This window comes from Protopterus annectens, chromosome 5.part0, assembly GCF_019279795.1.
Source record: "Protopterus annectens isolate FY-2018-M chromosome 5.part0, PAN1.0, whole genome shotgun sequence".
Lineage (NCBI taxonomy): Eukaryota > Metazoa > Chordata > Ceratodontiformes > Protopteridae > Protopterus > Protopterus annectens.
The window spans coordinates 1,972,486,213-1,972,512,995 of record NC_056735.1 but is presented as its reverse complement, the minus strand read 5'-3'; the positions used below and the strand labels follow the sequence as shown (position 1 = coordinate 1,972,512,995).

The 26,783-nt window shown below is 41.5% G+C and overlaps 1 protein-coding gene across 1 annotated transcript in view; it reads left to right on the top strand.

The window, feature by feature from the left end:
- Positions 1–26,783, top strand: part of PIBF1 (progesterone immunomodulatory binding factor 1) — a 2,608,929-nt gene that overhangs the window by 695,465 nt on the left and 1,886,681 nt on the right. The window contains 1 exon segment of the mRNA XM_044071741.1: positions 18,276–18,409. Within this exon segment, the coding sequence (XP_043927676.1) occupies positions 18,276–18,409 (134 nt within the window).

The window sequence follows — 26,783 nt, the reverse complement described above, 5'->3', positions numbered from 1 at the left end:
TTGATTGCTCCATACTGGCCTCGCCAACACTGGTACCCACTCCTGCACAATGTCTCACACCTTTCACCGTGGCACCTGCCTCAGACACCTTAATTACTTTCTCGGCAGAACAGCCAAATTCTGCACACTCCGCTCCAAACTTTGAATCTTGCAGCATGCATCCCTCAGCATACCTGTGATGGATGTCATTTTGGAGGCAAGTAGGCCTAGTACTAGAAAATCTTATGCCGACAAATGGAAAATATTCTGTGCCTGGAATCATTCACAAGGGATAAACACAGCAGTGCCCAATATTCCTCAGATTTTACAATACTTAACTGAGATGCTTCACAAGGGCCTGTCCTTTTCTTCCATAAAAATCCATGCCTCAGCAATTTCAGCTCATTACAACACAGAACCTCCCCTCTTCCCTCATCCTTTGCTAAAGCGGTATCTTAGAGGGGCCAAAAACTTAAGACCACCCAGGAGAGCTCCAACCCCTGCCTGGGACCTCAATTTTGTATTGGAAAAACTCACTCTCCCTCCTTTTGTGGCAGCTGCTACTGCAGACTTAAAATTTCTCTCCTGGAAAACAGCTTTCCTTTTAGCAGTCACTTCAGCTAGAAGGATTTCCGAATTACAGGCCCTTATGGCAGTGGAGCCTTTCATTATTTTTCATGCGGACAGGGTGTCTCTCAGGACCAATCCATCCTTCATGCCTTAGGTGGTGTCCCGTGTGGCTCTTAATCAGACCATTCATTTGACAACTTTATTTTCCAATCCACAGAACAAGGGGGAGCGGATTCTGCATTCATTGGATGTACACAGACAAGTTAGATTTTATTTAAACAGGACAAAATCTCTAAGAAAATCTGAACAACTACTGGTGGCTTTTGCTGCAGGGGCAGAGGGAAAGGCTATTTCAAAGCAGACTATTTCCAAATGGATAAGCCATTGTATTCATTTCTGCTATATGCACCATGATAAAACTATCCTCCAGGGGATCAGATCTCATTCCACCAGGGCTGCATCTACTTCTACAGCCTTTCTTAGAGGTGTTCCTACCAGAGACATTCTAGAAGCTGCTACCTGGAGCAGAGTTCATACATTCACTAAACATTAACATTTGCCTTTCTTCTCTAAATCCAGAGCTGGCTTTGCCACTGCTGTCCTGCAGGGCCCTTATAGCTGGTCCAAATGCTGTATAAATCCATCCTCCCAACCATATCTTTGGGAATCTACCCAAATGTAATGACTGCAACAGTGAAACATGAAGAACATAGTACAGTTGTGTACACTTACCATAAATGTATGTTCGAGTGTATTCACTGTTGCAGTCCTGGTTACCCTCCCTCCAACCCCGTTTTTCTCTTACTATACCTCTACTTTACTTTACTATGCTTAAAAGCCTTTTTGGTGTATTTGCTTTTGTTTGGAGGTATATTTTTGTGTTTATAATTACTTAAATATTTGGTTCCCCATTTGGGGGGCACCTGACATCTGAGACAAGAAAAACTGATGTAATGGCGTCAGCTGCATATTTTATACCCCTGACGACCTGACGTCATGGAAGAAGGGACAGCAACCGATGCAAGACCCAAGACTTTTGTTAATCATGCCAACTGAGGGCAACCTGCCAGCAGATTTACCCAAATGTAATGACTGCAACAGTGAATACAATAGAACATCTACATTTATGGTAAGTGTACACAACTGTACTTTTTTTTTAGTGCCAAAAAAAGACAGGGGACTGCAGGCCAAATTTAGGCCTCAGCATCCTAAACAATTTCCTCAAACAGACCAAATTTCTTGGATGTAAATGGTTGTCTACCCTCCCGTTTCTTGAAAAAGACGATTATATGTTCTTTCTAGATCTCCCAGGATGTGTATTACCATATAAAAATGGACAAATGCTCCAGGAGATATCTCTGCTCTCAGCTGGAAGCCTGTCATTACCAATTCCGAGCGCTGCCCTTTGGTCTCTCCACAGCCCTCAGAGTGTTTACTAAACGTACGGCAGTAGTAACAGCTCACTTGAGACTGCAAGGATTCTGGGTGTTTCCATATTTAGACGATTGGCACCTTACTGCCTCCACCAAGCATCTACTACTTCTCAACTTGTACTACACCCTACAGCTGGTAAGGCTCATGGGTGTCTCAGTAAACAAAGAGAAGTCGAAACTAGTACCTTCTCAAAGCCTAGAATTCATAGGAGCAACATTCGACACAAAGTCCTGTCTTGTCACTCTTCCTCATCACAGATTACAAAGGCTAAGATCTCATCTCCGGGTGATACTCTGTCAGGACAAGGTCCCAGCTCATTTAGTCCTTCAAGTGCTAGGATCAGTGCCAGCAACAATCACTGTAGTTCTCCTTGCCAGACTCCATATGAGGCTACTACAGTGGCTCCTATCATCACAGTGGTCCCTCGTAACACATCCTATGTTCCACCCAATCCGCATAACAAACTGTTGCAAGCAGGATCTGAATTAGTGGATGAAGTCGGAAAAGGAGTTATGGAATCATCCTTTCTCACCCCAGGCATTTTCAGGGAAAGATAGTCCAAGGCACTTGGTCCCCCTTAGAGGCCAGTTTGCATAGCAACATCCTAGAACTGAGGGCAGTGCTTCTGGAGTTGCAAGTGTTCCAGTCTGCCCTCCCATCACGGACAATTGCTATCCATTCAGGCAACATATATCAACAAATGGGGGAACCAGATCCTACTCATTATGTCGGGAAGCTGTGAGAGTGTGGCAGTGGGCGATAGCCTCCAACCGCTTTCTGGTAGCAATGCACATTCCCGGGAATTACAGCATGATTATGGATAAACTGAGCAGGTGAATTCTTCTGCCTCACGAGTGGTCTCTCAATCCCAAGGTAGCATCGGAGGTTTTTTGTTGCTGGGATCAGCCTTGCTGCAATCTGTTTGCATCTCCCACCAACCACAAATGCAGCAGCTACTTTTCCATAATCCCTCCTCAAGAGGAGTCTCCAAGGGATGCTCTTCTACATGATTGGCCCCCAGGACTGCTTTATGCCTTCCCTCCCTTTCCTGTGATTCCACTATTTTTAAAGAAAGCACATCGGTTGAGAAGCAAAGTAATTCTCATTGCACCCTATTGGCCCCGCCGAGTCTGGTTTCCCTTTCTTTGGCCTCACCTAGTTCACTGTCCATGGACTCTGGACCCAACTTCAGGATTGCTGTCACATCCACAAGGGTAGGTCTCTGCAAACCTATCGAGCCTCAAGCTGACAGCTTGGTACCGCCAGGCAAAATAATCTATCTTCTCCTGTACAGAAAAATACTTCTACCTTTCCGTAAACCGTCCACTAGAAAAATCTATTATAGTAAGTGGAACAGATTTGTGTTCTGGTCTCGACAAAAAGGACAGGACTCCTTTTCAGCTCCAATTAATACAGTGCTTGGAGTACTTGTCAACCTTACTCCATTCAGGAGCCTCAGCTTCTACTATTAGATTCCATTTAGCAGCTATCTCAAATTTCCATAATGGTTTTGAGGATTTCTTTTTAATATCGTGTTGTCTCTGCAAATCCTTCTTAAAAGGAGTGATGCATTTAAAATCACCCTTTAAAGAGCCCATTGAACCTTGGAATTTGATGCTAGTCCTACAAGCCTTGAATCGTCAACCCTTTCAGCCAGCTGCCACTTGCGATATAACATTTTTGTCTTGGAAGACTTTATTCCTGGTAGCCATCACTTCAGCCAGGAGAATATCAGAATTACTGGCCTTGTGTGTAAAGCTCCCTTACATAGTTTTTCACAAAGAGGGAGCATATCTGTTTACTAACCCCTCCTTTCTACCCAAAGTTGTATTAGATTTCAATATTAATCAATCCATCGACCTGACAGTTTTCTTCCCAAATTTTTCGAACAAAGGGGAATATTGTTTACATTTATTGGCTGTACATAGACAATTGCATTTTTACTTAGGACGAAATCATTCAAGAAATCAGACCAATTGTTCCCGTCTTTTTAAGGGACCAAGTTAGGTAAATCAGTTTCCAAAGTCACTTTGGCATAATGGTTGAGAGACTGCATCTCCTTTGTCTATCAACAAAATAAAATGTGTTTAACAACTAAAGTCAAGGCACATTCAACCAGATCAGTTGCCACTTCCATAGCCTTTCATTCAAGAGCTTCTATAGATGACATTTGCGCAGCATACCTTTATCAGTCATTACAAATTGGACATGGTCTCCAGGGGGAGAGCATCCTTTGGCTAAATGGTGCTCAGGAATATCCTTTCATAGGGCCTCCCTGGACATAAAGTAGCTAGGGATTCTGTCCCATCTGTCATGTCATGAATGAAGATTGACATCAGATAAAGAAGTTATGTTCTTGCCATAGCGTTCCATCTGTGTTGTCGATCATCTTCATTCATTCATGACATCCCACCCTCCTTACCCCCCTCCAAAGACTCTTGGAGGTTCAGATTTGGTCCTGGTTGCATGATAGGGCATTTACTCAAAGTCTCTGCTTTCTTTTTCTTATGGGCAAACGTGATCTGAAGAGATGAGCATTATGGGTAACCTTAGCTCGAGAGTTTCTGGCTGGCACGAGCTTGTTATATTGGCTGAGTCTGTTCTGAGGACGGTGTCGAAACCCATCTGTCATGAATGAATGAAGATTGACAACACAGATGGAACATTATGGTAAGAACATAACTTATTTTTTCCATGCCAAACATTTTCACAAATTTCTTACATAATCTACCTTCGTTTGCTATATTTTCCCTTCTAGGTCCCCCCGACACATCTTCACTGTTGCAAACCAAATTCCAGTCTCCACCTATAAGTAATTTTCCTTGCTGAAAGCTGATCATTTCTGCCATAGTTTTCTTAAGATAAATTATAGCAGTTTTAGGTGGAATGTAAATGCATGCCAGTGTAATCCTTCTTCCTTGCCAGTATCCCCTTAGTACTATATATCTTCCATTGTTATTTTTTTCTCTTCTATCATTATTAGAACTCTTCTTACAATTAATATAAGTACTCCTGTTTTCCTTTGTCCCAGATATTCTGTTGAATAACCATCCTGAAAACCTTTCTTTATCAGTCAAATGTTCAGTTCTATCCAGATGTGTTTCCTGTAGTATAGCTATTTGCAGTCTACATTTTTAATATAGTTCAGTGCTCTTTCTTTTTTATATTTATTTGTAAGACCATTCAGATTGAAAGGCATTTCAGAAGGCATCATTTTCTTGTATAGTTATTATAGGATCATAGGAGGCTACTAGGCTAATGGCCCTGGGGTCCTTACAAGCCTAGCCAAGAGTTTATCCCCAGAAAATAAACCTCAGTCAGCACCTGTCGCCCCTGTCAATAAGGGACAAAGGTGGAACCCCTGGGGCAAATTTGTGGTTTCCCATCCACTCATCAAGGTTGCGTTTGGAGGGTCAGCGAGGTACTCTGTTTAACATGTATGGGAAGTCTGTTCTAGAGATTGGGCATCCTCTGGGAGACAAACCTGTCTCTCCAGCAGGTTTTGTTGATGTTGCATATTAGATTTTGACCTATCGAGTGGATAATGCATGAGGAGTTAGACTTACGGATATGGAGCATCTCTAGTAGGGCAGAGTCTGATATTTCTTTGTAGGTAAGATACAGATCACCTCTGAACAATCTTTGTGATACCGAGTAAAGTGATAGTAATTTGAGCCGGTCCACATAAGACAGGTGTTGGAAGCCATAGATTTTCTTTGTGAGGTATTTCTGTGGCCTTTCCAGTTGGTGCAGGTGTTTGGAGAGGTACATATCAAATGGAGTGTTATACTCAATTATAGGTCTAATGAGGGAGGAGTACAGAGAGGTAATAACCTCCTTTTTCTGGATGCAATCCCTTTACTTATGAGATGAACCAAGTAAAAGGCTTTTCTGACCACTGCCATCACATGATGGTCGAATGTGAGATTGTTGTTAACCTGAGTACTCAGGTCTCTCACCACGGGTTGTGTGTTTACCACATCAACAGCAACCCCCTAATCAGTGGATACCATGTTTTTGCAGAATGGTATGTTAATACATTTTTTTTTTAGTTTAACTAAAGGCCATGAATTTGGCACCAGTTATTTGTAGCTGTGAGACCCTCTTGCAGTATATATAAATGTCATTTGGGGAGTCAGTAACAGCTCCCAACTTAGTCATCCACAAACTTTGTCAGCCACAGGCCCTTGATCTTTGCCTCGACCTCTGAGAAGTAGATGCTAAGTAGATCCTAGGACAGATCCCTGGGGAACACCACTAGTGACAGGTCTGCTCTCAGAGGTGGTGGTGCCTATTTTGACCTTGTGGGTCCTATCTGTGAGCCAGTTGGCCATCCATCTGATGAGATAGGGATAAACACCAAGTTGTTATCTTTTCATTGATGCCAGAGTGGGGAATTGTGTCAAAGGCCTTGACCAGGTCAAGGTAAGCTGTATGTACTAACTTGGTGCCTTGGTGACAGTCTCAAAGAAGTCAACTAGGTTCAGTAGGCAAGCTCTGCCCCTGAAGAATCCGAATTGGGTGGGGTCGAGTGTTTGGTGATTGCCTATGTCCTTGTTTATGAGATCCATAATAATATGCTCCATGGCCTTACAAATTAGACTTGTCAAGCTAATGGGGCGATAGTTTCCTGGGTCAGTAATGGCTCCACTTTTGTGCAAGGGGATGACAATGGCTTTTCTCCACTCTGCTGGAATGAAGCCTGTAATTAGGCTGTGGTTGAATAGGGTGCTCAGTGACTAAGCTAGTTCTTGCTGGAGATTGTGCAGAATACAGCCTGGGATATTATCAGGTCATGAAAGCTGTGTTATTTGCCCTGGATAGGGCCTTTTAACACTTGATCTACGGATATGTGAGGTGTGGGACAAGTATGGGGGATGTCATCTGGTCCTTTGGGGGGTGATAAGGGGGTGAAGTTTGCACTGAACCTATCAGCTAGTGTGTTGGCTAAGTTGGCAGCATCAGTGTAAGTGGTACCATTAAGTAATAATTCAGAACAAACTTGCACTTTTCCGTGGAGGTTCCTAACGTAACTGAAGAAGACATTGTGGTTTCCCTTTGTTTCGGAGGCTAGTTTCAGCTCATAATTGGCTTTGGATTTTTTTTTACTAATAATCTAATTTGCTTGTTGAGGCAGAGGAGGGAGATTTTCTGATTTGGAATTTGTTCCTTTTTACCCTTGGACAACAGTTTTTTCCTTTTGTTGTAAAGCCTGTTGATAGAGGATGTCCACCAGGCAGGTTTGTGTTTCCTTGAGGAGCAGGTTTTAGTTCTGTTGGGTATGGCTGAGTCCATGCAGTTGTACAGGTGCTTGTATACTGCACTGGTATACTGTTCAGCATAGTTGTCTGCATCCTCTGAGGGGCGGTGGTGTGAAGCTGCTGATACCCTCCCTTTGGAGAGTGTAGTCAACTTTTGAGATTTTTTTTTCGCCTGGTTAAGGCTGGGGAGGGGTTGGGTGGGATAGAAAATTCGAATGAGACAGACTGATGATCTGATCTCACCAGGGAAGAACATACTGTGGGAGTGGTGCAGTGGTCACCCATGTTGGTGAGAACCAAGTCCAGTATGTTATCTCCCCTTGTGGGGGATGAGACCAGCTGGTCTAGTGCATTAGAGTTGAAGTCAAGGAATCTTTGGGTGAGTGCATTAGTGTAGGAATAGTTCACCTAGTCTATGGTGGGGTAGGTGAAGTCACCAAGGATCAGGATGTTAGGGGGTACCTTGATGGAATCAGGTAAGTCCAGGTAGGAGGAGTGGGTGACCTGAGACATGGGGGGGGGTCGATAGCTGGCTATAACTTGGATGGGTGTCTTGCCAACTGTCAGTTGCACCTGGAGTAATTCCAGTGCATCATGCTGGTAAACCACCTGGAGTAATTCCAGTGCATCATGCTGGTAAACCAGTCTGGAGGTTTGCCTGTCTTTAATGAAGATAGAGACTCCATCACCCTTAGTCTTTCCAATCCCATTTTGGTGTCATAAAGTGTGGAATGGGTTATTACCACCTTTTATGTATAACAGCTTTTTTTTGTTAAATGTCTAGTCCCAACCTTTATGCTACATGCATATACTGTTCCGCAGGTTGGTCATTTATACAGTTGCTTCTTGTCCTATCCATTTGAGCCTGTGCCACATCTTACATAACTGTTTTTTTGAAACCTTTCAAACAGAACAAATGTCCCCCAACCCCCCAAAAAAATCCTATTAACCTAATAACAGACAAAACTATGTAATCTTCAAATATTGAAGTTTTTGTATCCTAATAAGAACATAGGTTCTAAGCTGATAGTCACACAGACAGGCTAGAATTAACCAAAAAGAAAAGGTTAGTCATGCTAAGACGTGTGGTACAGCCTGTGCTATTAGTAAGTGCTATTTGATTTTGTCTATCTTTATAACTCTCCCAGCTGCGACAACACTTGAATGCCTTCAGTAAACACTTTCTCTAAGCCATTTCTCTTTGTCAAATTGTCTTCTAGTGATTTGTAAACCGGACACAAAACTGCTAAGGACACCTTGTTTACCAGAAAAAAAACTTATAATATTCAATATTCTTTTTCATTTACATGCTTTCTAATAAACTTGTTACTGGCCAGTGCTTAGGGTCTTAACAGAATCATTTCCCTATGCAAGCTTGGGAAAAAGCACACATTTCTTTAAACTGAACAAAGAAAAAGTGAGAGGAAGGGAGGAAAAGAAACAAATAAATGCACCTGTTTATATTAGTATCCCCATTGCATTTAAAAAAATGAGAAAACTTTACTTCAAGTCTAATTGGTTTTGTCTTGTCTTTAAAGATCTCCCAGCTGGGAAAACTCCTGATTGCTTTCAGAGAACATCATGTCCTAGCCAGTTTCTCTTTCCCTCAGCTAATCTCCTTCCACCAGACTGACTCCAGTTTCTCGTTATCAGATTGTCTCCATGTAGACATGAGAACCAGACAGCCAGTTTCTCTCTATCAGATTGTTTCCATGGAAACATGGACCAACAGCAGAATTGCTACTAAGTGTACATGCATTTGCTAGAAAAAAGCCTCATAATATTCAACATTCTTTTTCATTTACTTGCTGTCTCTTAAAACTAATCAGTCTAAGGTCTTTAATCCAGTCATTTCCTGTGCAAGAATGAGAAAAAGCACATTAATTTTAACTTTGTTATGCCTTTTTAACCAGGCCTGTTTTACATTGCATTGAGAAGAGGGGAGAAAAGGCAAAAAACAACAGCACCTGTTTACACAACCCCCATTACACATAAAAATGGCATACAAAGAAATCCACATAACACAAATACGGTACTATTAAGAAAAGAACATGTTTTCTTTACTTTCAGTTAGCTTTCTTCCCTCTCTTCCCCTGCCCAAAACCTTTTTTCTGAATATTAATGACATGAAGTAGGGCATACACTTTAGAGTACCCCAGAAGTCCAACAAATTTTAAAAAAGTCCAATATTTCCAGATTTTCTCGTTCCATCATATATCACAAATCTAATTATTGCATTGTAATCCCACAGTATGTTACTGGTTTTATTACTGTTCTTCTCCAGCTCCAAAATCCTGTGTCTGCTTCATTTCCAACGTACTCTCGATTCATCTAGTTATCTCTCGTGTTCCCTTCCTTCTCTTCGACATTTTCCAATGAAATACTGGAAAAGGTTTCACAGGTACAGTCTCTCTATGGTCTTTATTACCAGAAGAACAGGAAGCAGAATATCCTTCTGTTTCACAGCTCACTTTTTGTTGGACAAAATTTTGTATTTCCTCCTTAGCATGCACTTCATCAAAAAAGGATTTTGTCCCTCCAGGGAAGAATACCTTAAAGGCTGCTGGATACAGCAGTTTGAATCTCGCACCTGTGCCTCGACATTCCCTAAATAGTGGAATGAATTTACTCCTCTTATGCCTGGTGTACAGTGAGTAATCATTAATCACAAACACTCTGCTGTCTCCCACTTTTAGTATTTTCTCAGTCTGCCACAGTTTTATCAGAATTAACTACTTCTGCTGGTAGGATTGCGTACTATTAAAGGTCTAGGTTGCTTTCTTATAGCTAGGTTTGGAGCATACACACAAAGTGCCTCTTCAACTAAAAATTCATGCTTTGATATACCAGTTCAGTTGCTTATTTGTCATTTCATAAAATTAATGCAGTCTGTTCCTTCCAGCTTCTTTGGTATAGCTGAAAATCTCAGGTTTTCCCTATGTGCTCTGTCCTCTAATTCTATTAATTTTTGAAACATCTCTTCCTTAGCAGTTTCATATTCAGCCAGCCTTTTCTTCATTTTGATCTCTGATTTTTGCAGCTTTATCATCTCATCTGAATATGTTTTTAAAGCTTCTTCCATTTTTTCCAGCCATTTGTTGTTTGTGTTGATATACTTCATCAGTGTTTTGTTTATTTTAACCAGGTCTGTATATAGTTGTGTTATATCCTCCTGTAGGTTACTGTCTGAAGGTTGCATTGCTTTTTGCTGATCAGCTGCCAAACTTTACCCAGTCAGTGTTTCTTCCTCACTTTATTTAGATGATTTTTTTCCAGGTCTTCTGTATTTCTTTATTCCTGGCATCCAGGCAGTGCACTTACTAGCCAATTACTGAAATTTACCCATAAACACAAATCTACTGACTAGCCAGTTACTGAAATTTACCCATAAACACAAATCTACTGGTGGTCTCTGCTGAGTGTCTGTTTTCACACTGGGAGGGCTAGAAACAAGCTCTTACTTAATTTGCAGCCATCTTGGAAGCAACCAATTAACAACATTGAACGTAAAGGAGTTAATGCGATGTGTTTTGCTGAGTTCACAGAATAATCGCAGCTGCTCAGGATCTGCCATTTTCTGTGAAGCATTATTAGTATGAAGTCCTGAGGTAGTTAAATTTAAAGATTAATTTGCTATATTTTGACTCTGGTTAATTATTTAGTTAGATAAAGTTACTATTTTACTAATGTACCAGCTGTAAGTCCTCTTAAGAGAAATTTAATGTAGATATCAGAATGCTAAAAGGTGCACTCCTTAAAAAGAATGCAGAATGATTACATGTGGAAACAAATGCTACGTTTTTGATTCTTATGAATGATTACTTTGAAAGTTGTAAACATTTTTTTGATAGTATACTAAATGTGGATGCAGCATGTTGCCTGTACAGAGTAAGCTTTCTTTCCAAAAAGCTTGAAAGAAAGTATTAGGAGGAGAATCTCTAAGAATGCATTATTGGTGGGAGTTGAACTGTCACTTGGTATTTAATAGTGTAACTGGAGAAGAGTCCATGCAAAATTGTGTACTGTGTCTTCATTTTTTTAAGAGGAAAGCATAGGTTAATTCTTATGTATAGACTGATTAAGTCTTGAAAAGACTGTTTCATTAGAACAGTTGTCGAGAAGTGATGGATGGACATGTTTATTTAGTCAGAGTGGCAGGGTACTTAAGTCATGTAGCATGAAATTGCTGAGTTGTGTCATTTGGGGCATGGTTGCATAGTTGCTGCTCATGAAAGAAAGAGTGTTGTGGTTAACCATAATTAATGCTTGATGACTGTATAAGGTAAATGATTTGGAAAGGGAAGACAGAAAGTAAAAGCATTAGTTCTGATTGCAGCCATAATGAGCTATGCCTGAAAAAAAAACTGACTTCTCAGGTTTCCACTGTACTCTTTCATGTGAGTATGCATGATGCTGTGGAGGAGGAAATGTTGGTAACTTTTACTGGAGAATCATTTAATTTAAAAACGTTTTTATAAACTGCACTGTATTTATTCATCAACTGCTGCAAGGTTTTGTAGTGATGATGACAATTACTGTATTACTTAAACATGCAAAGTAACTTCATTTAATTAGCAAATACTAGCAAGATGCCTTCTATATCACTGCTGCAGTATTCATCACCTTAGGGATCTTCTGCAAAGGATAGCCCAACGTCCAACCAGTATACAAAAGCCTTTGGATCTTGTATGTGCTGTTCATTACATGTATGCTCCCCATTCAGGATGTAGGGCATATAAAGGTGACGTATGAATGCAGTTATCTAGAACTTCTTTGCTGCCAGTCCAAACGCCATCATCACTCGTTTGTTTGAACAGCCTTTGCTGTGCTGATTATCTTGCCATCAGATAACTGCCCTGTTGGGGGTCATTTTTTTTTCTTTTTTCTTTTGGTTACTTAGAGTTCATGTCATCCAAGAAAGGAAAATGTCAGTGTACAAGGCAGATTCCTCATAAGAATAGTTACGAACAGTGTCTTTTTTGTCCGGGTTCTTCCCGTGACCATATGTCCTGTAGCATTTGTGCCTAAGACTGTTAGATGGCAGTTGTCTTCCCAGGCCATCTGTCTCAAGAACAAGATGCATAAACTGTTAGCCCAAGGTAACATGGCAAAATCTTCTACCCCCAAGGTACTGTTAAGTAAGAAGAAGGCCAAGAAATCTCGGCCAGATTCTTTGGTTGTCCGGCCTCCACTGGGCATTTCTCTAGAAGCAGGTTGATTATCTAGGAGGGCCCTAGAGGGATTCTGCAGATTCTGGATAATCTTTTGGATAATAAAAATCTCTTTGGGACTGCTGCTGCTATGTTTGTCTCTTCAGTGAAAAGGTAAAGCTTTGCAGGATCCTAAACATATTTTTGTGTCCCCTATCTCTGAGTTCCACAGGAACTATCCTGCTAGGTCTGCGTTTGTTCACAGGCAGCCTGTTCAAGCCACTAAAGCCAGGAAGGATGGTAGACAAGCTCCTCCTGCCAAGTCTCCACAAGCTGCTGTGGCTTAGAAGCCTGCTTCTCTTTGACATCTTGCCCGCCCCCACCCCTACCCCTTGGCCAGGTTCCCTTGTCCCTTTGGCTTTCCCTCTGTCTTCCAAACTGGCATCTCATCACCTTGGATTCTTGGGTTCTATCTATCATGCATCAGGGTTACTTCATTGTGTACAAGTCTGTATCTCCTTTTTCAGGGGTTCCTCTTCCTCCTCTAGAATAACTTCCTCATTTCTCAGCAGTCCTTGGGTCCCTCATGGACCAGAGAACTATTCAACCTGTCTTTCCTTCACAAGTAGGAAAGGGATTTTACTTCAGTATGTTCCTGGTCCCTCGAACAGTGGGCACTTTGAGACTTATTCTTGATCTTTCCTTGTTCAACACCTTTCTCGAGGTGTTTTCTTTTTGGATGATTACTCATAAAACCCTGTTTCCTCTAGTACCACCTCAGGCTTTTCTGGTGTCGTTGAATCTGAAGGATGCTTACCTTTACATTCCTAGTCTAATTGTTTCTTTTCAGTAAGTACTGATTTATTAGCTGCTGTCTAACCTAACTTCAGATTATCTCCATAAATACTTCATCTGTAAATCATCAGGGTCGACTTTAGTAGTTTCCCCGCAAGTGTTTTGAGTGCCCTGTATAGATGCAGGCACCTTGAACTGATACTCATCAAGACTTTGCACACAGGGCAACTAGTTTGTAGTAACAAGCACTGATCACAAAGTTGTAAACCAGGTATTCCTGACATTACTTTATATTCTCACCACAACTGTCTAATCAAAAAAAAAAGTCCTGGTGCCATGGATATGCACTTTCCCACTATCACCTTTACCAGCTTGGTGGATATGGATATCTGGAGGCAATGTAGAAATTGCCTTATCTTTACTGCCAGTCAGCTAAATCTCAAACAAACTGATAAGGTATGTGAGAGATGTATTTACACAATGTCACTGTGGAGGCAAAGCTTTCACATAAAAGCACTCCTAATGTCAGTCAGTAGAATACACACCCATTACACACAGTACAAAGCAAACACATAGACACAAATATGCTGAGGCCTTTAACTGTAACCTTCCTAAACCTCAAGAGCCCTCCTAGATGAATTATGCGTAACAAATACACTCAGCAGCCCTGAATGCACTTTCAAAACACCACCATCAGCAGCACATATAGCCGCATCTCACAGAGCCTGTACGTCTAAGCTCATAAGGCAAACCACCACACAATCCAACAGAGTCTATATCACATAGTCGCAGTCTTATAACTTTGAACATGTAATGTTCGCACTATTATGTTTGAAGTTGCAAAATTTCAACTATCGATTTTAAAAAAAAAAAAAAAACGGACAACAAACTGTTTTAAGCAGGGGGGCAAGCCCCCTGCACCCCCCCCCCCCGCTACTTAAATATACCAAGTCCGAGATCATACCCCATTGAACAAAATTGAAACCTCCGCTTATGGAGATTTCCATTCAAAAACTTGAACTTTTACAAATTCAAATTTATGGTCTTTATCATATGAGATTCGAACTTGTAAAAGTTTGATTACGTGATAAGAACCCAATCCAACATTCTAGTCATTGGAGACTCTCTTGTTCATAGGTGTGTACTAAGCTAATGACCCTAGAGCCTTTACAAGCCTAGCCCATAGGATTACCCTGGCATCGTACCACCCAAACTTATTTCCCATTGCCTCTGTCAAGTAGACCCACTGGAGTGATCCCTGGGGTGAATTTTCTATTTCCCATCCACTCATCAAGATTCCTCTTGAAGAGGGCCAGTGAGGTGCTCTGTTTGACATGTATAAGAAGTCTATTCTATAGCATAGGGGTTAGGATCTGCTATGTTGCACACACACAGATCATTTGACCTCAGGTACCAGTATGATTCATTCATAGTCCATGTGGTTGTAAATGACCTGAGCTATACCTCCCTAGGCTAAATGAAGACAGACATGATTGAGTTATCGGAGTATGTGTCCCAGGCTGATATGAGCCTAGCATTGAGCAGCATTCTACCTTCTCAGAGGATGATGTCACAATATGAACAGAAGAAGATTGATTTTAATAATTGGCTTAGTTTCTGGTGTCATTCTAAGAAAGTGAAATATTTGTCAGCATGAAAGGAGATGGTTAACAGACCATGCTACTGTGCCAGGAATGGCCTGCACCTCTTCCCTTTAGGTTTTTGAAGATTAGTAAAAACATTGCCTAAAAATGGCACTACGGGGAGGACAATACTTAACTGAAACTACTGCTGACATAACAAATCAAAACCAAGGAAATCTAAGTGTTACTGTTCAATGCTAGGAGCATAAACAAGAAACTCCACTCCTTACAAGCTCTGTTCACCCTAGAGAATGATGATATCTATGCAGTCACTATCACATGGTTTAAAGCTGTGGAGAGCACACCGGCAGTGCAAGGCTATAATGCCTTCCACACATTTAGACCTTGTTCTACACAGACAAGGTGATAAAACAGTGTCTTGATTTACATAAAAAATAAGTATTCCTCAAGGCTGGTCAAATAAGACAATGCACTTGAGCTTCTCCATGTTCAAATCACCATAAATAAAATCCTATGGCACTTCCTTGCAAGCTGTAGATCCCCCTCTACGACCCAGAAAACTCATAACCTGTGTTTAAGCTTACTAGAAAGACTCGCTCTTATCCGTCCCAATACCATATTCATTGGTGACTTTAATTACCCTACTGTTAACTGGGAATCATATACAACAACAAATGTTCAGGCACAGAGATGCCTTGATTTTGTAAACATAAACTTCCTAGACCAGATTGTTAATACTCTGACTAGGGCTGCAAACATACTGGATCTGATCCACATACTAGGGTATGCTGCACACACACACACACACACACACATACCCTAGTGTAATGTCCTCTCTGGTAAGTTTAGACCACAAAACCGTCTCCTTGGAAATAAAAATAAAACCCAGAACCCCAGCTAACCCTGGAATGTTCAGGAACTGCTCTAAGGCTAACTTCCAAAAATAAGCCATCCTGGTGGAATCACAACATCAACAGGCATTGTAACAGAAAGAAGAAAATCATGGCAAAAATTAAGAGGTGTAGCACCCAGCAAGGATAAAAGCACTCTCATCAAACTAAATAAACAACTCGGGAGGGCAAATAAAGTCTAGCAAAGACCAATTTGAAGTAAATTTGACCTCACAGGCCAAGGACAACCACAAAGCATTATTTAGCTGTGTCTGCAACCTCGAAGGCAATACACAATTGTGTGTGTAGAGCTCATTGTTAATGGAGCCACCTATACTGAGCCTTAAGATAGAGCAAACCTACTGGCAGACAAATTAAGCTCAAACTTTACCCCTGTCTCCCCATGAAACTCCCCTCAGAAATACCGTCAAGTATATCTCCCCCTACTATCACCAGTGCTGTCTCTAAGGCCAAGATCACTTCATCTATGGTCCCAGACAATAAACAAGAGGTGCTTTCTAAATAACATGAAGCATGACTTATCAATCCCTCTGGAATTGCCATTTAATTGCAGCTTCCAAACAGGCTTCATGCCTAACAAATGGAGAATAGCAACAGTCATCCCTCTGCACACATGTGAAGCATCTACAGACCCTGGAAACTGCAGATTCATAAGTCTCACTAGTCTCATATGCAAAGCCATGGAAATAATTTATTTATTTATTTATTTATTTATATTTGTTGACCGGGAGTGTCCGACTGGACGTAAGTCCATTTTCAGCGGAGGCCCGGGGAGAAAAGCTCCACAGTTAAAATAAACAGACAGTAGTTACATTGGATTACATAGCGATTAACAATTTACATAGCAATTACTTACAACATATTTACAGATGAAGAACATAGTACATCAGTAGACAACTAGAATCTTTATCTGTGAAGTACATAACAGACATTAACAAATGTTAAAATAAGAAGTTCCTGCTGTATAATTACCAGGCTTATGAGCATCTGAGCTTGCTATAATCAAGGTAGTTAATGGAGTGAAGGTAGTGGTTGGATGGGGTGGGTGATATTAGAGTGGGAGTTGCAAGGGCATAAGAATTATCATGGAAATGATCAGTAATGACATAGGAAACCTCCAAGCACTGGATCCACTCCAGTTTGGTTTCGTCAAGGGCAGGTCATGCCTACTCAACCTGACAGACTTCTTTGAGAGCATCACCAAAACAGTGGATGAGGACAGAACAGTTTACATTGTGTGCATTGACCTGGCCAAGGCATTTCACACAATACCCTACTCAGTCATTGTTGACAAACTCAAAAAGTTAGGTATAAACCCTTATGTCTCCCTGTGGATAGCCAGCTGGCTCACAAACAGGACCCAGGAAGTTAGAATATCAGAGTCCATCTCCACAAAGAGGCCAGTCATAAGTGGATGGATTGGTCCTGGCACCGATCCTTTGTGCCATTTACTTCACTGAAGTCAAGATCAGTGTCAGGGTCCTCTGGCTGACTAAATTTGCAGGCGATTGCAAATTAGGAGCAATCATAGAATCTACCACTGACACTAATGCTTTTCAGGAAGGCCTGACACAGACAAATAACTTACGTCAAAGCTGTGGACTAAAACAAAATGCCAAGGAATGCATAATAGTTACCAGGGGTGGATCACTTCCAAAAATAAACTGTCATATTGACAACACAGCCCTAAGAGTCAACCTAGTAGTCAGGGAAACACATAGACAATAATTTAGCCTTTGACCATCACATGTCTACAGTAGTTAGAAAATCATTCTGTGTTGTGCAGCTTATAAACAAAAGTATGGCATCTAGGTCCAAGAAGATAATTTTTCCACTGTGTTCAGCATTCATCAGACCTGTCATTGAGTACATTGCCCCCTTTGGTATGTACTTAACCAGGCACATCCAACAATTAAAACGTCCACAGAGGTTCCTCACTAAAAGAATACCCTGTGCAGACCATGTCAAAACCCTGTCCTTATATTCTGTCTTGTACAGGCTGTTGAGGGAGGATCTATGCCTGGTATACAGTACATTGTTTGACCCCACCCTGATGGATCTCCTGCACATCCACAAAACAAACATCACCAGAATTACCTGTTCTGAAGACTTAAACCTTGCCTGTGGTATAAATAAGACTTGCTGGAGAGACAGGGATGTATTCCAAAGACTACACCTTATCTGGAACAGACTGCCATCTATGTGATGCAGAGTTGCTCCCTCACCCAATTCAAGAAAAACTTGGACAACTGGATGGGGAACAGGAAATTCATCCCAGGTTTCTCACCTCTTTTTCTTATGGATGCAGGTAACATGTAAATGATTAATCTCCCAACCCCTGCTTACGCTTAAAGGATACTAGAACATGTCAGAGATCTGGGATGCATGGCTAGACTTAAAAACTCCCTAGTGATGGTTAGCATAGTACAAACCTATGAACCTCTATAGACTGTATTTCTAAAAGTTATATTTTTGATGTAGTGGATATCATGCTGCATTGTTTCAAGAAGTGGTTTTCCTGATTTCTAAGATCTGGTAATCAATTAATATATTTTTACTTTGCATTATCAGAGCTATGAAGACGAAAGAAGAATGAGATCAGAACTTGAAATCAGATGCCAGCGTCTAACATTAGAACTAGCTGATACAAAGCAACTAATTCAGCAGGGAGACTACAAAAAGGAAAATTATGATAAAATAAAAAGGTAAATATTTTCCAGCCTTATTGTGACAGGTGTTTTGTACTTGTATAAGTGTTGAGACTCACCCTATTTTGACTTAGAACTGAATAAATACAAAGCTGTAATACTACTAAAAATATGCAAACTGAACTGATGATAAAAGAACTGAGTACATGGAGAAGTTTGCTTGTGACATAGTAGTAAGCCATATAGTACACACAGTAAAGTTCTGCACAGTAGTAAATTTGTTGATGGTAGCTTAACAAGATACATTAGCTTGTGCATGTTATGTCATGGGATCGTGGGGGGGGGGGGGGGGGATTGCATCAGTAAATTCTAAAAGTTAGGTTTTACCAGATAGCGGACCTGTATAAATTGTGCTGAATCCAACCATTTGTTAGCATAGGTTTGTGCACCCCCCCTTTGTTATCTAACACTGATCTTGCTGCAGTGTTAGTGACCTCTGTGAGTACATGATCCCCATATAAGCAGTATTTGATAGTGCCCGGATCAGTTCTTGTAGCTTTTTTGAAATCATTGGATCTGACAGTAGTGTCACCTTCATCTTCTCTAAGATTAAGACTGGCAGGACTTGGCATGTGTCATAAAACTTTTCAGTGGCACGTTAGGTCCCTCCCCTTTACCCACAATCCTCAGCACCTAATGACCCTTGTCAGAATCTCTAAAGCCGTAAGTTGAAGTCATGCACTCAGAAAACATCTCCAGGCTACTACTTAGATTTATGACATTTTTCTTTGTAAAAGCTTATAGTTTTCCTCTTTTTATGTTTTTAGTTTGTTTTTTGGTCAAAGTCAGGTTGTTCTTTTATACTTGGGTGAGACTTTTCTGTCAGTTTAACATTTAGACAGGCTCCTCTCCCCTTCTCTTTTTGTGGCCATTTTTGCTAGCTTAAGGCTTTTTGCTGTTGGCTAATATTGCTGATATTGTTTTGAATTACTCTGTGGTAATTTATCGATGTATCAAAAGAAAGTGTCAGTCTTAGTCATTTAAAAAGTGCAAGCATGGTACAAAAGTTTCCCCTACAGGACAAACACGCAGGTTGTGTAAAATGTTTAGGAGAGGCTCACTTCATGGAAGACTGCAGCATTTATGCGTTCTTCAAGCCTTCCTCCACTAAATGAAAAGCAAATTATGCTAGAATTAGACAAATTTTGAGCAACCCGTCTTTTTGATTTTAGGGTTTTCTTTTCTAATTCTCAGATTTCTTCCCAGACAGAAAGCTGCCAGGTCACAAGGATGTATTCTGCTTCTTTTAAACTTAAGACTGTGGAAGTTGACAAGAAAGTGTCTGAAGATGCTGCATTTGTTTCTCCAACACTGGTATCTTCTAAGCATACCCAAGATGTTGTTTACTTGAAAAGGACACCCCAGGCACTCATTGCTCTGAAAATGTGTCATCCATAGTTTGTGAACCTGAGCTCAGATACCCCTGGCTCCATTCCTCTGTATACATTCAGTCTTGCATATCTGTCTTCTTGCATCTGGATTATAACAAGATGTGGCAGTCACTTTTCGAGATGAATCAGATTTGTTCACAGGGGTCTTCTCAATAGTTTTATCTGGGGCTTGAGAGAACCTTTGTTATCTGGTAATTCCAACTATGTACCTGACCCTTCCTCACCAAGCTTAATTCAAGTAGGTGTTCACTTCTTCCATGACCATTGATCAGCCTGTTGATATCAGCATTTACATCTCTGTCACCTCCAGGGTTGATGCCTCTGACATTTGTCTGGCTGTTAACCTTCCATTCAACATTAATAACCTCTTCCTTTGGTCCCTGTCATAGTTGATTCCTGTATCTTTGTCAGACATTGATGTCTTTGGATCAGCCTCATACCCTATCTTATCAAGGCTGAGTGTCTTGTTCCTGAACTCAGATTTCAGGAGCTTTACATCTGGAGAGCTGACCTCTACCAAAACGTCAAGACCCTCTTATCCTTATAGGGTTGATGCTGTCCTGTCAGTGTCGATTTTGAGGCCAGAATTTTTGGTCTTTGGCTAGGGGTTGGCATACTCAGGCTCAGAAGCTCCCATCTCAGATCCAGGCAGTTCTTATTGCCCCAGTGTGTGCCTCTCTGATGGAGCATCCTTCCTGAGTTGGTCCAGACGGTGGCACACCTGAATCCATTATTTGCTGCTCTGAACATACTCCAATCCAGGAAAGAGTTTCCTGTGGGTCATGATTGGATATTTTAGTCATATTTGGTCCCCAGTCTTCCTTTTCCTTGAACTCCCCATGCAAAACAAAGATGTTGGTCTGTGTGTAAGAGGAAACCTATGCCTCCCCAATCAAGAGTTGTCCCAGCTGTCCAAAGAGCCTGATGGTGGACTCTGTTATGGTTGTGTCTGCAGTTAAACAGGCCTCTGTGCTACAGTTCAAGACTGTTCACTTGCCACACAAGGGGTCGTGTAGCTTGTACAGATTAGCGAAGCTTGTGTTTTCATCTTAATCTTGAGTCCAAGCTGCAGTATCAGCTGGTGATGATTAGTTCTGTAGTAAATCACACTATTCATTTTACCCATAGTGCTGTGGATAGTTCTGCTAAGGGCATAGACACAGGCCTTATTTTTGTCATCGTGCTTAGCTGTGCCTGAGGAATCTACTAAGAACTCTGTTGGCTGAGTTTACGAAAGCTGCATTTGAAAGAACCTTGCTCTTTTGGGATCCCATAAAAGCTGAGCTTGAGAAACAAGACATTGAGAATAGTACTGGCACCAGAGTTGAGGTGAAACTTCAGGCTCTACAAGGTCTGTTTTCTGGAATGGTCCGTAGCCTGTACCAGTTATGGTTTCCTTATCTCCAGCAAAAACAATTTTAGAGGATCTGGGAAATGCTGCAGAGGATGCAGTAATGTTTGCAGTGGTTATGCTCCCAGTGGAGATATTTTCTTTTGGCAGAACAGTCTGAGATAACTTGAACCTCCTTCTAGGGGACAGGTCTTGCATCCACGAGGCTTTGCCTAACTGCTTCCCTCTGGATGGAGCTTGAAGTCTTCTATTCTCCACTTTTCAGTATGGAAGGTTGCCAGTTACAACAGATGGGTTAGGGCACAATATCTAGGTGCTATTCACTTCACTTTTTTTCCCTTCTCAAACTGCTATGTCTTCCTTTCATTGAAGTCATACCCCATCAAAGAACTGTGGCAGATCTAGAAGCTCAGATCCTGCTCCTAAAAAAAGCCAACCAGTTGGTGCCATCTGACCAGAAATGGCATGGCTTTTACTCAAGGTCCTTTATATCTCCATAAAAAAAAGGATTGCCAGCCCCCTACTCATCTCTAGTGGCCTAAATCAGCGCATAGTAAAATAGCCCTTTTAGATGGTCAGTGTTCTTCATCCATTCCTGCCTGTCCAAAGCAGACTGTATGTGTTACTTGGACCTCCAGAGTGCATACCTGCACAACAGTATCCCCAAGGAGACCAGGAGGTTCCTTTACTTCTGAACAGGGGTTAATAATTTCCAGCTGAGGACATTGCCACTTGGTATTAACACAATCTCCTAGTGTGTTCACCAACTGCATGATCACAATTACATCAGTTGTGCAGCTTCTGGATTCCAAGGTCATCCCCTGCCTTATTAACTGGCTATTTGCAGGACCCTCAATTGTCAAGCTGCTTACCTCCTGAGATTTGCTGTTTAGGTTCTTTTAGTTGTTGGGAATAACAGCCAGTCAAGTCTCAAATGGTGCTCTTCCAGGCCACTACCTTTATAGGCTGTACTGTGAGTACTTTGACTTATCATGCTTCTTTTTCTATTGTTAAGATTCAAATTATCAAAGCCACAGTATTGCATGTAATTAACTGCAATACACTTCCTGCAGCTCTCTGCCTTTGAACACTGAATCTTGTGGCATCCATGATTTTCATGATGCTTCATGCCCAGTAGTTAACGAGTGTACCTCAGTGGACTCTCAAGTTGCAGTTGGATAAGCTTGTAAACCCCTTAAATGCTCTCATCCAGATATTTAAAAAAAATCCGGGGATCCTCTTCTTTATTGGACATTTGAGTCAAATGTTCTTCTGGGCAGACCCTTTCAGAACCAAACCCCAGGATGACAGGAGCCATGGACATGCCTGCTGTTGGTTGGAACGTCATTATGTGGAAAAGACCGTCAAAGACACATGGTCAGCCCAAGATGCTAAGCTGCAAATCAACATACTCAGAATTAACAGTGTTTCACCTTACGTGCACTTCAGAACTCCCGCCCCATCAGTGAAATTGCCATTCACTCTAACAGCATGGCAGTGATTTGGTATATAAACAAGCAAGGAGGAACTTGCTCCTTTCTTTTCTTTTTTGGGAGACTGTGAGAGCATGGGAATGAGAAGTGCATCCATTCACCTTCTCAAATACTGTGCACATTCTGGCCCAAGCCATTTCTGTTGCAGACAGGTTCATTCACGGTCTCCTAATGCTGCAGTCATTGTCCCTCAGTCTGCCCATACCACTCTCTTGTTTCATTGCTGGGAGAAGCTTTCCTGTGACCTGTTTATATCACCATTCACATTCAAATGCTGCAGCTTCTTTTCCCTTATTACTACACTGGGGAGACATCCCATGGATGTACTCATCCAAAGTGTCCCTCTGGATTTCTCTACCTTTATCCCAAAGTTCCTTGAGAATTTCAAAATGTGCAAGGTTAAGGTTCATAGGTTCATAGGAGTGTATTAGGCTAATGGCCCTGGAGCCTTTACAAGCATAGCCCATAGATCTCCCTGGCATCATGCTGCCCAAAGTACTAATTCTGAAAGCTCCTTTTTGACCCCAACAAGTCTGATTTCTCTTGCCTTGACCTTCCCTCTTTGTTAGGCCTCTCTACCTGAAGCTAGAGAGAAACTTCCTGTCTCACCTGTCCATCAAAACTCTCACCCAGACATTTATGATCTACATTTGACTGCTTGGATTCTCTAGTGCCCTTTATGGACAGCAACTGCATATCCCAACAGGCTGGACCAGATACTGACTTCTCCCCAGGTAGATGTACAATAATAGCAAACAAAAATCCACCAGGAAGCAAAGTGAAAAATATGCAAATAAGCAAAAAAAAATCACTTCAGTAGTGCAAAGGAAGAATGAGTCTGATCAGTGTAGTAAATTTTAATATCCACTTTAATATAAAGCTTCTTCAGAACTCAATCCAAAAGTTAAAATCAAACATTTAAATACTCTTACACATTCCTTTAATTGATTAATAAATTAAACAGACTAATTAAACAATAACTAAAGCCTACCAATAAAAATGTTTAACCTTTCAGTTTCCAATTTTTTAAGAAACAATTTATATTTATTTGTTCATTTAAACCAGGTGGAGTATCAGCACATAACTTGAGCTGTCATAGAACCTCTCCCACCTGTTTTTTTTAAAGTCTCCACCTCTTTTGTCAGCACAGATCTGTTCTAAAACAGCAAAACAACATTTTTTTAATTTTTTACAAACAATGGAATGGTTAAACAAAGCATTGTTTGTATCACACCACGTAATAGCACCTAAATGTTCTTTTATCCTATTTCTTAAAAGTTTTGTCGTCCTGCCAATAAAATGAGTCACATCCTGAACATAATGCAGTATAAATTACCCTCGAAGATCCACAATTAAAACTGTGTGGAAAATTTATAGTGCAAGATAAATGGGATAATAAGACATATGGGCCCTCTTGAATATATCTACAAACAAAACAACTGTTACATTTGTAGGTCTCTTTAGCTTTGTTTGAGTATGATGGTAAAACTTTTGCCAGTCCTTTCCAATAGATGTTTGATGTTAAACTCCTTTTTGTTAACAAACAATGGATGTGCTTCGTGTTTCACTGTTGCAGTCATCACACTTGGGTTATCCTGCCAGGGGTAGCCCTCAAGTCAGCCCGAATACCATAGACATAGTATTTCTGCGTTGGTTGCGGTCGCTTCAGGATTGACATCAGGTCGTCAGTGGTATAAAAACAGGCAGCCAATGCCATTACATCAGTCTTTCTTGCCGAGGAGCCCGAAGCAGAAGCAGTTCGCACACGTGCCGTTCGGCCACTACCTGAAATTTTCGTTTCTGAAGTTGAAGTCTTCTAAAGCTAAGTAGCCCGTTGGGGATCCTTTTTTCCTGCTCTAACCGATGTCAGAAAAAGTTAACTATTGTCTCGCCTGTGGAAAGCAAATACCACACCAGGATTTCTATTCTTACTGCATCACCTGTTTAGGCCCAGACCATGTCGTACCTCGCTGCCAGTTTTGTGCTTTGTTCAATCCCCAAACTATTGGTTGTTGGGCCCTTATTGTAGCTAAATACGTCAGTTCTCAATCTCTGTATTCAATCTCTGTATTCCGAAATGGCTTCGGTAAGCCATCTGACGACCGACCTTCCTAAAAAACATAAGAATAAAGACAGAGACAGACTGCACAGGTCCAAAACTGCCGATGACACTTCCGTTAAGCTAGTCGCCAGTTCACCAGTACTCAGTGAGGTGCTTTCGCACCCCCTGATGCCCGCTTCGATGGATTCACAGGCCGCTACAGAGACCTGTTCGGAGTCTGGTATGTCGTGAGACTCTTCTTTGACTATGGAACCTGTGGATGTCTCTACCTTGGATGGGTCCAGAGCCGCTGTGCAAGCACCGGCTTCTGAGGAAGTTCTTCGCACTACCGATATTCGACACAAACCGATGACTTCTTTCATGTCTTCAGTTCTTTCTAAAACTACAGAGTTTCTAAGGCTGAGTACGTGCTACGCCTAAAAAAAAAAATGACTTCCCTAACTCAAGCGCCTGCTTCCTTGCCACAATCACAGATGCTTAAAATGGCGGAAGACCTTATGCTGATTAGGGGAAGCCAGCCTTCCCCTGCTAAAAGAAAGAGACTTGTCCCCAGCAGCTTTATCTGACCAAGAGTCCGACGACTCTGTGGACTCTGATTATGAAGACATGCCCTTATCTGCCTATGAAGATTCAGATGCAGAGGAATCCATTCCTTCTGCCTCCCCTCCAGAGGAGTTTTCTTTTGGTGAAACCCTACATACTTTGAGAAAGCATTTCCTTTGGGAATGCCAGGATTATTTTCAGTCTAAAAAGAGACTCAAGGAATTTTTAGATTTACCACAGCACAGACCCTTAGCTGTCCTTCCTGTTCTGGATGTTGTGGATGATGTCTTTAGGGAATCCAGTCTAACTCCCGATACCTTACCCCCTGCTCCCAGGAAACCTGACAGGTACTACAGAGTGCCTGACTCACAAAAATTTCTCTTCAAAAATCCTACTGCTGACCCAGAGGTCATCTCCCAAGGACCTAAAGGAATAAAAGCAGCTACAGCTAAGAATCCCATCCCCTCAGACAGGGATTCCTGAGCTTTAGATAGATGGGGTAGAAAAGTATACACCTCTGCAACTCTTGCCATTAGAGCATTAAATTGTCAGTTCCACATGCTGAAATACCAGCAACATACTATGGAACTTATTAAGCAAAAATTATCTACCTTCCCTGACTGTGCAGAAAATAAAGAATTACAGGAGCTTATGCATTCTGCAAGCCAAGTCAGCAAGCATACCCTGCAATGTGGGTTTGACGCCCTAGAAGCATCTTGCAGGGCAGCAGTCACAGGTTCTGTACTTAGAAGACATGCCTGGGTTAAGGAGCAGACCTTGCCAAACCATGTCAAATCAAAATGACTGGATGCATCTCTGAACAAGGACAGTCTATTTGGCACCAAAGCAGAGGAGGTTTTTAAAAAAGATGGAAGAAAAAGCTAAGTCTATGCAGACAGTCAAAGATTTTTTGCAAGTGCAGTCTCCAAGATTCAGTAGGCATTGCCCCTCAAAACATTGGTCCGTTCCAGCCCCCTCAAGGCCACCTTAAACTAGACCTAGGGGAAACAGACCCCCCCACACACTACAGTCTCCGGGTATGCAAAGATCTAAGCAATGGAGTACCTCAACTTCTAAAAACAGGGAGTGCTAAGCCACCCCATTATGAAAGAATCCACAATGACTTCTCAATTCCTCCCTTCACCTTTGCCCAGTTGCTTGTGCCCCTAGGAGGAAAACGTGCCCACCATGCAAAAAACTGGACCTATCACCAACAAATGATGGGTCCTCAACATAGTATCCCAGGGGTACAAATTTTATTTCCACATGCTGCCAACCTCAAAAGGGTTCCCACACCTTCCTCCAAACCAGTGGGCAGAGGCACAAAACCAAGTTCAGTCCCTGCTTTCCATAAGGGTCATTCACCCTGTTCCTGCAGAACAGATAGGCTAAGGTTTTTATTTCAGACTTTTACTGGTACCCAGAAAAGAGGGCAGCTGGTGCCCAATCTTAGATCTTTCCATATTAAACACCTTCCTGGTGGTACCAAAATTCAAAATGCTCGTCTTACAGCATCTTCTCTGTATGCTAT